Genomic DNA, 14,804 nt, shown 5'->3' with positions numbered 1-14,804 from the left:
TTCTCAACCACAGTGGCATTTTCTTCTCCCGAGATCTATTATCTTATCTTTCTGTGGAGTCCAAACAATGCGGGCTTTACTCTATTTGCCAGTTAACATGTGCGGTTTTTACCAGTGAGTGCTGTTTGTGTATGAGCTGATGCATTGTCATAAATATATTTTCAGTTTTTAACAAACACAGAAGTTCACTTAGGGTCTATTCTAAGTTATCAGGATCTATACTGCAGGATTTATGTTTTCCTTTGTGAACAAAAATGTTTCTGCCCATACAGTAAATGCATTCCTTTCCAAAGAATTTGCTTTTTTGTAGAGTGGCTTATCAGCAAATTCTTCTGTGCAATACCCCTTTCAATGCCCTGTGAGAAAACTTACAGCTTTTGACAGACGCACACATGCAGACGACTGCAGGCAGAGAGGAGAAGGAGTAGGGGGAAGATGTGATGGTGAGATCTCTCCCCAGCTTTCCCTTCTTTTTGCTTACATGAGGTCACCCGACAGTCAGGCTCAACAATTAATATGTGCATATGTTCCGATAATTACATCATCCCAGAGAAATAACTGCGACACGCAATCTCTGTTGCAAATGAAATGAATTTTATTTTGACAATGTATGATTGGCCTTATTTAACTCTATAAAAACAGAGCAATACTTATTGCATTAGCACAAAACAATGGTTATTTACAACTGGTGACAAGCAGATGTAATGATGACAATGTTTCACAATTTAACAGACATAAATCTCCTCTTACATAATAGTAATGTGCATACTCAGTGGACAGTTCAGTGATGTTGATTCCCTCCATCTCCATCATCTCTACGCCTGCTGGGCTGCAGCTTTGCCTGCTAAGCGCTCCAGTTTCTCCTGCTCGGCCTTCTCCCTCATCTCCTTCTCTCTCTGGATCAGCTGCCTTTTCTCAGACTCCCAGGCCTGCACCCGCCTCTCATACTGCTCCAAGTCGGGTTTCTCCACGGTGGCCAAGTTCTCCTGGGCCAGAGCTGTTACTAAAGCCTGGAAGGAGGCAGAGTCGACTTTACCCTGAGACTCCAGCTGACTGCTGAGTTCCTGTGGAGGCAGGGAAACCAAAAGGAAGTTGAAGCACCCAACATTGACCTCATCACATCATTTAAATGACTTGAGTGAAACCCTCCAAACCAGTGGGTTCTTCATTTCAAAGGTTGGCTGGTTATCTGGAGTCACAGGCAGTAAAATGCATTAAGGTCTGGATTTCTGATTCAGAAAGCTCCTGACTAAGCCTCAAAACTTTTAGTAAGGAGTCCTAGCTTAGGAGTGATTTAGGAAAATTCTCAGAGCAACTCTGAGCGAGGAAGGGACAAAAACTTTTTTGTGAAGAGGTGTGGTTGACCCCATTGCTAGGTGTGATGATTGCTTTTAACAGATGGAACCAATTCTGACGGACACACCCTTTAGTGACCCTGCAAGGGGTGGACACCCAGTGGAAATGAAATGAACTGCTGACTGTGAAAGTGTTGTCATTGTTAGTGTGATCACTCTGCTGACGGAAGGTTGAGACAGACACAAGTCATCACTGCTGCACTGCTGCATTTTTCCAGATATCTTGGTATTGATCACTTTATTTCTGGCGTTATAGCGCTGAGTGGAAAATGTGTGTGTATTCGTAATGAGATCAACCACACATATTATTCCTGCACCATCTTATTTGTTGCAATTCATGTACTCAGTCATGCAGCGTTTGAAAATATTTTTCCAACCCCTTTGTGTTTCCATCATTTTCTTCTCTCCTTAAGTAACTCTTAAGCCTCTTAAAAGTCCTCCTCTCTACTCCGAACAGGTTTTCACCTTAGGAGCGTTTTTATGGTCTAAGATTTTTCTTAGAATTTTGTCATTAGGAGCAACTCTTATTACTAGGAAAAGCTTTGTGAATACAGCCCCTGAAGTGCATTTCTCTGCACCCGTTAAAGGATTCTGCTCTCCTCAAGCTGAAATAGGATGTGGATCTTCTTTGCCTTCAACTATATTACTGTCATGCCAAATGATGGTGCTGGATGGAGGAGAAACAACAGGAATTCAGTGCTTCAATCAACTACCATCGACACTGAGCGGACATCCACTTAAAAGATGGCAAATTTTTCTTATAAATGAGCTCTATAACAGTCGTCCATCTCTGTTTCCTTAAGATGTTAAAGGCCCAATGAACCCAATAACTGCTTTGAACCAACATGTTTGTTTGTAGCCCTTTCAATGCAGCTTTACTTTTGGTGGACCAGCAACAGACCACACTTACTGGCTGATATGAGGAGACACCAACTTGATGAGTAAAAGATGTCACACCTTGAAGGATCCCTGTGGAGCTTCTGACCACCATTAAAACTACGGAGCAATGTTTTTTGGGTTGGGTTTTGGGGTTTTTATTCCAGTGAGTGGTTTCAAATTTCCACTAATAAACAGGTGGTGGTAACATGTTAATAAACACACTAATGTGCCAACAAAGGCAGGAAATGAAAAGTGTGCAAACGTGGATGAAAATGCTTCATGAGGAGGGAAATGTGTTCAACCCATCTGGTAAACCTCAAGGAAAATATACACTGTGTCTTGGTGAGTAACGCTGAAAGTAAAAAGAAACTCAAGATGGCACTTTAAATACGAGTGTGGTAAAAAAAATTGTTGATCAGATCAGAGAGCCACCAATGAAACCATCTTTAAGTTAAATCATTAAATGGCCATTAATAAAAACATTTCCCTCTGCATCTGACAACAGAGCAAAGCCAGATTAAACTGACAAAACAGAATCAGTGGAAAGGCGGCATCCTGCCTGCTTAATCACTGTGATACTATTATTATCATGGAGGTGGCCCAACCAGCAGACAGCATCGCTCATGGACATGAACACTGCTCTAGGCCACAGAGTCTCGTCTTAAGAATAGGAAGAATGGGTAACAATGACGCACTTTGCCCATCTTTAAGATCACTGACTCAAAAACTTTGTCTAATACTGCCGATTGTGTCTCAAATGTGTCTCTTAGTATTCGATTAAGTGTTTAAAAATAAATTAAAAACCCTCAGTATGCGGCCCACTCAGAGCCATGACAGGAAACACTGTTCATCATGTTTACTGGTTCACCCTAACAAAGAAGAATTAAGGAAATTCAGTTGGTACAAATAAAAGCACACCTGCTGCACACAAAAAACACCCACCTTGAATCTGCTGACATACTGAGGCAGCTTTGCCTGCTCGGCCTGATCATCTTCATCTACAGCTTCCTCTTTCTTGCCTTCTTCGCCTGCTGACTCCTCTCCTGAGGAGTCGCTGTCTGAGGTCGAAGACAGCTCCTGTAGTAACTCATTCATGTGGTCCAGCTGCAGAATAACAATAGTGAATGTTAAGGATGCAGTACTGAAACCTGAAAAGTCTTTATCTGATTTATACTGAATTACCTGAATAAAAGTTACATATTTTTAACTTTAAAAGACGAGTCCTTTTCTTTCTTTTTTTTTTTTAGATAATAGAACAGGCATGTAATGATGAAAAAGGCCGGACACCTCACCTCTTAATCTTAGGAAGAGGTAAGATTAACTGTCACCTGAGGCGGCGGTCACCAGCACCTTCATTTGAGATGTAATATTTCCCTTCTGTCCTACGGTGTTATCTGCTCTGTCTGCGTTATGGCTGTGCCGCTGTCTGACACAAGCCGTTTAGTTCCTATTGCATTGATTCTCACAGACATCCTCTGTGCTCCAGGCTCTTCAAAATCTCATTAGACATGGACAAAGCTGGACTATTGAACTGGACAGCACTGGGGGGGATTAGAGGCACTACACCCGACTGTGCATTCGTGCATACATGTAAAAATAACAACAATATGACAGCGTGTGTGTTTCATCTCAGCAGATGAAGACTGTCTGTGTCATGAGCCCCACCTGGAAAGTAACAACAGTCTCTACTGTGTCTGTATGTGTGTCAACACAGACTCCTGTTTGAAAGAAAGCTGAATCGAGAACAGTCTTAAAACTCTGGGAAAATGTTTGTTTGACGTCGAAACCCACAGTGGGTGGAGAAGATTAATAACAAAGACTGAAAAATGGATGAATGGACAGGCCAGTACAGCGATACCACTATACATTGTTACACACATATTTCCAGGCAGTTGCCAATAAGCACGCTGCTAGGTCTTGCTACTGTTACAGCTGTATGTGTTCTGTGCTGCTGTCCCTTTTCCCTCCATTGTAGATCTGCCCAGGTGTGCTGCATTGCTTAACGAGGTGCACTGCACCTGGCGTGGAGGAGGTGCTTAGGAGCTCATGTACCAGCAGCAGAGGAGAGAGGCCTCTGGTGTGGGGACTGCTGGTCCTGCTGCCTCTCAGCCTGGGATTTTTGTTGTCTTGTTTTATTTGTTAATAAATCCCATGGATCTGAGTGTTTTAAAGATGTCTTAGGTAGTTATTTTGGGTCAGTAAATATTCAGTATTTTATGTACCTTAAATCTGCAAAAGCCGTGTTTAACCTGCTAAACAACAGCTTTTCAGCTGCATTTTCCTGTTTCTCTCCTGATGTGCGTGATTTGTTTCCCAAAAAAGAGGCGCAGCCTTAGCGATGAAGCAAAGCCGGTCTGGTCTGCGTGTATCACGTGATACTAGTGACATTTTAACGGTCAGGCAATGCAGCAATAGATTTTAAATCAGCAATGCAAGGACCATATTTTGCCTAATGTTAGACGTGTTTTGGGATTTTTACGAACATACTTTAAAAAAATAGCAATGTAATGTATGTTTAAATTTTTTCCTTACCAGATGATTTTTTGGGTATTATGACTACACACACAAAATAAAATACGAATGAATTTGATGTCCTTACTGTATCTTTGGACAGCTTGACGTCACCAGAGGCAGCAGCCACTCTCTCCATGACAGCCAGCGCTCGGTCCAGATACCCATGACCCCAGAAGAGAGGCATCCCTTTGAAAACGGTGTGTATGCCCTTCAACATCTCCATCTTGCCTGGATGAAGGAGGAGGAGTTGAAAAATGAGACAAACAGCATAAAACAAAATAACACAGTGGGGGAGGAAGCTAAAATACACACCCAGCAGAGCATTGCCAAGCAGCTGAGCGCTGAGGCCAATAGTGTTGTCTTGTGTCAGTCCACAGATGAGCAGTGATGCTCCCAACGCCCGCTCCTCTGACACCTGAACACAGAGAGAAGTGTAGGCATCTTATTTGGAGCATATTTGTCAGTCCTGCTGCAACATATACGTGCTGATGTACTGTATTTCCAAGCATAACAATATTCTGGTATCATCTGTTTTCATTGCACCTCCCATGTTGCTGCTGTTTCACTCACAGTGAGTTGTGGTCTGGTTGCTAGGTAACTGCTCAGGGCGTACAGAGACAGGATTTGTGTGGAGGGAAGGTTGAAGGCCTCCTGAAGCATCACCTCTTCGACCACAGAGCACGCACCTGTGTAATTACAACAAAAACATAACATCAGCTCCTCATTTACAGTTCTGTTCTTTTATTTCTATAATGTACATTATCATTTATATTCTTTAATTGTTTTTTTTTTATAAGGCTACGATGAATACTTTTATAGATAAGTGCTGTGTAAACTGTTATTGTTACTCTACTTAAATTAAGTGTTAGCCGATAAAACAGAGATTTCCTTTCAGTTATCATAAAATTAAATGACTCAGCAGGGTGGGAGCATTAAGGAGATTAAGTTTTACAATCAAAAGCATTTAACAGAATGCAGTGAGGCTGCAGAACAGACACCTCTCCTGTGTGCCAAGCATATGGGGGAACTACGGTGGCCAATGTGAGAACAAGAATGGCGCAATTTAGAGCCAGTGTTTGACTTGTCTGTTCTGGGCTATAGTAGAGACTCAGAGGAAATGTTAGATATAAACGTCCCATTCTGAGGTAACAAAATCACAAGGAGTGTTTGATTCAGGTGATTATAAACTAATGAAAACATAGCTATGAATATTATATTCCATTTCTGCCAGTAGATGCCCCAAAATCCTACACACTGGACGTTCAAGTTGGTGCTCTTGCAGATCCCTTCGGTCACCTTTACTGAAGTTAAAAAAGCCACGTCTCCACTGAAATTTAGCCCAATTATTAAACAAAAATTAAAAGAAAATGCTAATTAATGCATCATTTACTACTGTTAGATGTGAATATTCATCAATATACAGTTGGTGGCACTAATTCTCCAGTTAGGTGTCATTAAACCACTTCAGTAAAGAAGAGCGCCAGTCAAAACACAAACGAACAAAAATTACTTGTGGTAAATGTGATGGAAACATGGCATATATGTTTATTTCATGTATTAATTCGAGACATGTCACAGTCTCCTCATCACACTGGCCCAGACCACAGACTGTATATAAAGATGGACAATGTGTATCCACTTCCTCCCTCTATACAAAAATGAAGCCAAAATATCCTGGAGACAGGCGCTGCTATCTTGCGCTGGGGAAGTCATTTGGAGCTGGAGTCTGCACATCAGTGGGAAGTGGAGCTGTAGTATCGAATTCCCGTCCATAAACCCAGCGACTGACACACACACAGCTGCCATTCATGATGTCACAGTCCCTTTTTGTAGCATTAAATGGCTAGTTAAAACCAAGCTTTTTGGCAAAACAAACTCTTGAACATACAACAGCTTGATAACAGCTACGTAAAATTACAGAAACAGTCTTTGGGGAAAAATTCAGTTGACGTGTGTTTTGATCTTTTAGTTCGACCCACGTTCCATCTGCTAACATGGAGGGGGTGGGGTTCATGGCCTATACTGGAGCAAGTCACAAGGGGGCTAGCAAGATGCTGTGGTTTCCACCTCTATTTTTTTTTTTTTTTTTACATCTTTATGTACAGTCATACATACTTTTCCATTCACGTTTTTTATGCACAAAATGAAAATTCGTATAATAGCAGGTGGATGGAAACGTACTTACTGACATCAACTTGCCTCACTCATGTGTTTAATAGCTTTTGGGACAATAATGGAGCTTTATAAGACCGAGGAATAAGATATACCAGGTTTTAGTTACTCAGGCAGAACTTGTCAATGGGATCTTGGGACAGGCAGTGAAATTTAGCAGTAGCTATAAATGCTGGGAAACAATGTCTTGTCTAATTTTACTACTATTCTTTGTGTAAACTGTATTTGTCCCTGTCAAATAAACATTAAATGTAATGGTTTTGCCTTTGCCTGAGACTTACTGCTTTTTTTTTAACCTTTATTTAACCAGTTAAAAAACAACTTCAGTGGTGACCTGGCCAAGAAGACAGCAAGTTACATAACGTACATGTCGTTTACATACATACAATAAAATACTTAACACTACATAATAAATGGTACAGAGTGATAAACTACTGTCTACTCATCAAAAGATGTTGAGTGTATAGAAATAATGTACAATACATATTTAAAAAGGCATCAAGACATGCCAAGATTGTTATAAATTGTAGCAAGACCAGTTTAAAAAATGGTTAGAGAGACGAGGGAGTCTACTCTGCTTCTAGCCTGCAGGTCATTCCAAGACCAAGTGCCATAATAAAAAGGACTCCTTTTTCCACCTTCAATCTGACAGGTGGCGCCTTCAAGCGTAGACAATAACATAAGTAGAAAATATAAAATACTGCCAGATTCATTCTTAAAAGTAATGAAAAAACAACATTGGATTTGAGTTGAAAGACTGAAGTCATACAGCATAAACACTAAAGTTCAACATGCAACTGAAAACACTGTAATATTATCAATGTGCCTTCACTTTGTGCCAAAAATGATGTATTGTTTACTGTCTACTGTTATTACAGAAAAAATAACAGGCTTCCCCTTCACCTCTGTCTTTTACAAACAAGGAAAGAAATGTTTGAAATCTGATTTTAGTGGTTTGACAGACAGTCTGTTTTAACTCCAGTCAACAAGAATGTGTCTGCAGCAGTTTCACTTTATGTCAGTCTGTCTGACCCTTATTTTCCCCAAATATTTCATTAAAAACATGCTTTAAAAAGGCCTTACTTTTTAAGTCTCCATCCTTAATGTAAGAATCTATGAGCAGGTTGAAGGTGAAGTCATCAGGAAATATCCCATACTGGACCTGCACACACACACACACACACACACACACACACACACACACACACACACACACACACACAATTCTTTTGCATTATTTATGCGTGAACATTCACTGTTTACCCCTCATGATCTGGTAAAGAGGTTCCACAGTATATCACACAATAACACAACTGCTGGTTCCTAATGCATCACTGACACTGAAACCTCTTATCTCACAGTTACATGACACCGATCAAAACAACATCAGAGGTGGCCATACTGACTGAGCACGCTCCGCTTTACCTCACTGTAAACACATAATTGGCTGGTGCGCATCTCTGCTTTTGGAATAATTCAGTGATTCCCAGATACTACGACTTGCTCAGGAGCAGTACGCACGCTGGGCTGAAAATGTCAAACATGTTTCATGTTATTTGCGCTGCTCAGATTAGTTTGAAAATGCATCTGGGAGGTTAAAATTGGATCACACTGCCAGATAACTGCAGCTGTCGGCCCTGATCAGGAGCCTCTTATCAGATTTCCTCTCTGATTATAAATATGGGTTTCCTTTATATTGACCAAAGAGTCCTCTGTGTTCAGTTTATGGTTTTAAAGAAGTATTTCACTGCTAGAAAGATGGTCTTTCTATAAAACTGGGCTATCTATGCATCAGAAACACACAAATAGTTTTGAAATTGGTGCTTCGTGATCAGAGAAGAATGCGGGAAAGGACTGTGTCATTCACTGCTGCTCAAGAGGTAGAAAACCTACAACTACCAGAATGCACTGCACCAAACCAGACCAATAAATGATCCCACAGGTGGGTGACATAATGCAAGCTTGGCTGTTTCTTTTGATATGTTTTTTTTTTTTTAGGGTTTTTTGCCTTTAATTGATAGGACAGTATTGGTGTAGCAGGGGGACAACATGCAGCAAAGGGCTGCAGGTCGGAGTCCAACCCCCAGCCGCTGCAACAAGGACAAAGCCTTTGTACATGGAGCCCCTACTCTATCAAGTGAGCTGCTAGGCAGCCCAAGCTTGGCTGTTTTGACACAGGAAACAATATGGCAGCTGGCTGGATACAAACTTACAGTTAAACAGCAAGCCAAAACATGTTTCTCTACTTCTATACTCTTAATGTCCGTAGTGGCAGGCATATGGAAATGTGGAAGTACAATCTGTAGTAGCAACAGCCCAATTTGAGTTGAGACATGAGCAGGGAGATCTGGGCGCTGGCAAGATGATACAAAGCTAGTTAAAAATCCCTTTACATATCCCTTTAAGAAGGGGAGATTATTATATGCTGTGTACCTTGTTTTTAAGTGTGTGCAGGGCCTTCTCTCTGGCCCCATATTTTAGACACTGCCTGAACCAACTGTGAATGGTCCAGTCTCTCAGGTACCAGCAGTTTGGACTGTGACGAAATCTGGAGAGATAAAAAAAAAAAGAAAAGAAAAGAAAAAAAAAACATGTTTTTTTTTTCTTATACGTCTATCACAGTTCTACTTTATTAATGTGCAAGATAAGATGACAGGAAGAGAAGAAGTGATATGCGACCACATTTGACTGGCACAAGAAACTATTTCAGTAGCTGAACCAACAGAAGAGCGAACAGCCAATCTGACAGCTTCATCCTAAAAACTCAGCTCTAATTATCAACACAAACATGTCTCAAAAACAGTTTAACATATTAATAAGGATAATTACTGTTTACAAACTCCCCAAAGTGAAAGGGCAGATATCCAATTTTCAACCAATTATGAAAATGAATGCGCCGTGAACGAGGGTGCAATTGTGAAATATACTAAATCTTGTAATCACAAGAATGGGTGCAGATTCCAGAGGAAGGAGTAAACAGGAAAGGTCTGGAGTTGCCCCGAACAAAGAAAAGCATGTGACCCAACATAAACCAAAACAGACAAACTAAACAGACAATTCATTCCAAGAAAAGCACACACAACTCGGTGCCACAAAAACCAAGGAAGCAGCAGAGGTCTGACACAGACGTGAAGATGCAGATACTGATTCAGAAGGAGTAAAAAAGGATCCATCTTACTTGTAAAGGTAGTACTCCGCTTGATCGACTTCCTCTCGAGATGAAATGTTGTCAACAAACTGAAACACAAAAAATAAACAGTTGTTGCAAACTTCTGCCGTCAAATTAAAATGTATTTGTTGATTTATCAGCGACAGTTTTACCACAAACAAATAAAATACAAGCAATTTAAATGTAGAGCTTACCCGTGACACAGTCAGTGAGCTAACTGGGAAATTCCTTTCATATGTCAGGTCCATATTGGTGGCCAGTACAGCTGCAAGTTAAAAAAAAACAAAACAAGACTATAATACAATTTATAATGTCATGAACAAACTTTTCAGAATTTCTATTACAATACAACATGCCAATATGATACACTGCTTGAGACATAACACCACCAAATAAAAAGGTACTTGATTATGTCATCACATTTTTTATCATCCATTGTGATCCATTTAAAACTTTTCAAAACTTACTCAAAATAGTTAATCTCAGAACTTTAGTATTATTATTTTTCTTTTCACTTATGCCATGACACTCTGAGTGTAATTCTATCCGCACTATTGAACAGTTACCGCTCCGAGCACCATGAGGCTGCAGCATTACACTGCCACCCTGTGCTCATCAAGTGCACACAGAGTAACATTTGGTGCTGGACTGCTGCATTCAGCTTTTTCATGCAACGTAAGTATGTCGTCATTCTTTTGACGTTAGATTATCTGCAACCAATACCCCTGGATGTGGATATATGTCAGCTACATGTCACATTTCATCTCATGTGTAACCAGTGATTATAGTAGGGCTAGATATCAATGATGGTGCTTTTACAATATTTGAGTTTCAGTGTCAAAACCCAGACCGTACTTTTGATATCTTAGGTTGAGGAACATAATACATATTACAAAACAAGTATGACTTTGGTGTTTAACAAAAATTAAACACAATATACACTGCATTATATTATAACTTTACTTAAAATACAACGAAGAGAAAAGTCAAAATTATGATTTAAGTCAGTGAACATTTTATCAAAGGAGAAAATAGCATTTGACTAGGCGTTCAATGCCAACTTTGAGAACTTTTGATGAATTTCACGTTGTACCTAAAGGTCTGATATCCAGCAGGAAGGCTAACAGGATTTTATCTGACCCTTCTCATGTACTGAACTCTGGGTATGTGCTAATGAATTCTGGAAGACCCCTTACGGAAGCCCAATCATTATAAATAGGGATGCAGGACATCGGATTTTTTAAGGATATGCGATATGCTGATAGGTAACACCTCAATTGACCGATGACCGATACCGATATCGATAGATCCACTTTTTTCTACTAAATTTTAGTGATCATCAAGTCTCTTCTGTCGTGGAATTAACATAATAATATGCGTGTATATTCTTATAGTGATGGCCCACCAGCAGATGGAGACATGAACTACAGTACCCTTCAGTATATATATTATTCATTCATTCATTGTGCAAATTAAGAAAAGCATGTTGGCCGATTCTGATATTTCATTTTAAAGCCAGTATCGTCTTATGACAATGACGTGCCGACATCATCGTGCATCCCTGGTTATAAACATTCATTTTACCCTCTGTCAGTTAAACGGATTATGATCAGCAGACACCTCCTGGAAGATAGGCAGAAGGGTAGGGAGGCACTCTGCATTTTTCACTGATCGTGTGTTGCTTATAAACATGTCAAGTGAGACATATTTTTTGCTTGTGCGTAATTAATGTATTAAGGTGTGTAGGCTGTTTTCACTTCAGTTTTAAACAGAGTGAATGGCTTTGTGACTAACTGGCTGGATGTTTGATCTCAGGCTAGCATCTGCATGTGTTTTCTTATTTGATGTATGTCATTTTAAATTTTTGGTTTTGATGCAGCAATTTCCCTAAACCCGAGATAATATTCTCCCGTGGGAGACAATAAAATAACTTAAACCTCATATCTCCCAACTAAGGGACTGCATCTTTACCAATTTATACTTTACAGCTTACAGCATCACAGTAGCACTGAAATGTGTCCTCTTTTTGCCTGCAAGCAAAGCATAACCTGTGCTTTGTGCACCCATTATCTATCTAAACTGCTTATCAAGTACAGGAGATCATCCCTACCTGGAAAGGTCACCAGTCTGGGTCTATAACTCAAAGACTGTCTGTAAATACAGTCACATATAGACAGACATTCACACTACTGTATGCTCACACTACAGTATTAACTGTAGTGTGAGCATATTAGCATTATAAGCTGAATCTCTTACCCAGGTTGTGAGGATCTTTCTCTCTCGCCTCCCACACTTTGGTGTCTGTGTAAGCTGCTGAGAGCAACCATCTTCTGGCTGCAAAGGCAAACAGTCATCTAGGTCACGTAAATACAAGTACCACATGTATATAAGCTGGTAAACATTACTTTAAGGAATCATAAAGACAGCAAACAGCAGAGTGTTATAACCTGAGTTTTGAAAGTAACGTTAGCCGGTTAATGTAGTCACATTTAGCTAACAACATGAACTGCGGACATTTAGCTCTTAAACACCCAAATAACGACAATGAAGGACAAAGAAATTAAAGTTATGCAAAAAATGCATCCGTTTCAAACTATGACTTAATCGTGGCTTGATTCAAGATGTATTTACCTAACACAGACGGAGATAAACATTTAACTTTGACAGCTGAAGTCACACATCGCTTCCACACGGAGGCTGCCATCTTTGGACGATACCATTTTCTGTACAGTACAGGGGGGGATTAATACGTCACTTAAACTGACATAAACGGGTTATACCAAAAGTGAGACCTAGTCATAGACTGTAAAAATAATCTAGCAAACATAACGAAAATCTTATAAATTAGTCCTTTGAACAGAAAAAAGTATTTAGGCAAACATTCACAGTGAATAACGCTGTAATACGCAAAAAGAGCCCGAATCAACATTTTTTCCCCCAATCTTTATTTACAACAAAACCTCCAACCATTTAGTCTATTAAAGCCCAGTCACTTTTTAAATTAGTTTTTTAAAAAAAAAAAAAAAAAAAATTAATTAGTTTGATTTTTAAATTATTATTTAAGTTGAAATTAAACCAAAATTATGATAAAATAAAATATAACAAAATAAAATAAAATATATCTTTGGGGTTCCTCCAGTAACACACAGAAATAATGTGTGGAGCCTGTCCATTTAGATTTATTGATGTGAAATTTATCTTCAGTTATAAGCAATTTATATAGAAAATGTTCACTTCTGACTAACAAACTACAATGTACAACATCACATGAGATACATCAGTTTCTGATGTATCTCATGTGATGTTGTGATGTTTCTTTTTATTTAGAAAGGGAGCAGGACATTTGAAAACGCAGTACTGATAATATGACAACAGAGGGCGCTGTTTACATAAAAAAGAGACAGACCAGATAAATACAGTGATGTAGAGGTGCAGCAGCTTTACTTTGCCATATGGCACTGAAATTAAAGCCACAAAAAGTGCCAGTGTTTGTTACTCAGCATCATGGGTGACAGCTTCTTGCAGCTTGTCTAGACATTAGATTTGTCAGGTCATGTTTAAAAGATTGCAGACAATCCCTGACGCATCCTCAAAAATAAAGCAAAAGGGATGCTGGGACCCTTACGTGAGAGCTAATCTGTTTAACTTTTGCAGAATTTACTTTAAACATGTATTTGTCTGTGCAGTGCAGGGCCGTTGACCTGTTGTCCCCTCACCTCTCTGTCAGTGCTTTTGTTTTTAAGTGGACGGCCCTTAACTATGATTACAGTAAACCTTCTTGGCTGCGAGTCAAAGGAGGTTACAGGTTGAGACCAGGGTGGGACAGTTTTGTTAAACAAAACGTGGAAGAATTTTAGCGCCATCTCGTTTTCTCATTCACCAGCAAAACAGGAAGCTCTTACCCAGCCGCACTGGGGAGTACTGTCAGGAAATAAACATTTCTACATGCACAAGTGGGGATACAGCCATCTTTTCAGGAATATACTCTGACTATTCTCTATTCTGTTCTATTGTTTTGATTTGTTGGTGCTGTGCTCTGTCCTCTTGTTGGTGTTTTTGGAGCCGATACTGAGCGTGCAATTAATTTTCTACAAAATGTCCCACCTGAAACTTCCTCCCACTGTATTCTTCTCATGTGAAAAGTGTTTGCAGACTAGGCCTGGTGATGCAGAAGTCAGAAGTATTTGTTTTCAGTATCAAAGTTACGTGTATCTTCTGTCTGCTTCCTTTTTATTTCATAGCATCAAATACAGCACATTAGTGTCTGAATAGTTAAGTGAGCCTGTCCCTGCTGACTCTGGGCGAAAGGTGGGGTACACCCTGGATAGGTTACCAGACTATCACAGGGCTGACACATAGAGACAGACAACCATTCACACTCACATTCACACCTACGGCCAATTTAGAGTCACCAGTTAACCTGCATGTCTTTGGACTGTGGGAGGAAGCCGGAGCACCTGGAGAAAACCCACACTGACATGGGGAGAACATGCAAACTCCACACAGAACGGCTCCCCCACCCCGTCGTTCAAACCAGGAACCTTCTTGCTGTGAGGCGACAATGCTAACCACTGCACCACCATGCTGCCAAGTTAAAAACAAGCATTAGGCTATAGAAGTCATGTGTAAGAGGATGGAATAAATTCCCGCAGAGCCAAAAAGATATATAAAAGTTAAGATATAGATAACAAAGCAAAATCACAGTATTTTTTACT

The 14,804-nt window shown here is 39.9% G+C and overlaps 1 protein-coding gene across 2 annotated transcripts; it reads right to left on the bottom strand.

The window, feature by feature from the left end:
• Window positions 1–620: 620 nt before the first annotated feature.
• mrps27 (mitochondrial ribosomal protein S27) lies at window positions 621–12,812 on the bottom strand. Of its 2 annotated transcripts, none has more exons than XM_049579500.1 (11): window positions 12,721–12,812; window positions 12,346–12,423; window positions 10,284–10,354; window positions 10,099–10,157; window positions 9,354–9,468; window positions 8,004–8,082; window positions 5,292–5,434; window positions 5,061–5,163; window positions 4,834–4,976; window positions 3,177–3,338; window positions 621–1,064 (listed from the first exon to the last, which is right to left on the bottom strand). In XM_049579500.1, exons 1-11 carry the CDS (start codon window positions 12,791–12,793, stop codon window positions 816–818), a joined length of 1,275 nt encoding a protein of 424 aa, XP_049435457.1. In that variant the 5' UTR covers window positions 12,794–12,812; the 3' UTR covers window positions 621–815. The 2 variants fall into 2 exon arrangements, with proteins under 2 accessions (XP_049435457.1, XP_049435458.1); XM_049579501.1 differs by having other exon boundaries at window positions 5,319–5,434.
• Window positions 12,813–14,804: the final 1,992 nt, after the last annotated feature.

This window comes from Epinephelus fuscoguttatus, linkage group LG6 (assembly GCF_011397635.1).
Source record: "Epinephelus fuscoguttatus linkage group LG6, E.fuscoguttatus.final_Chr_v1".
Taxonomy (NCBI): Eukaryota; Metazoa; Chordata; class Actinopteri; order Perciformes; family Serranidae; genus Epinephelus; species Epinephelus fuscoguttatus.
This window is presented reverse-complemented; position numbering and strand designations above follow the sequence as displayed.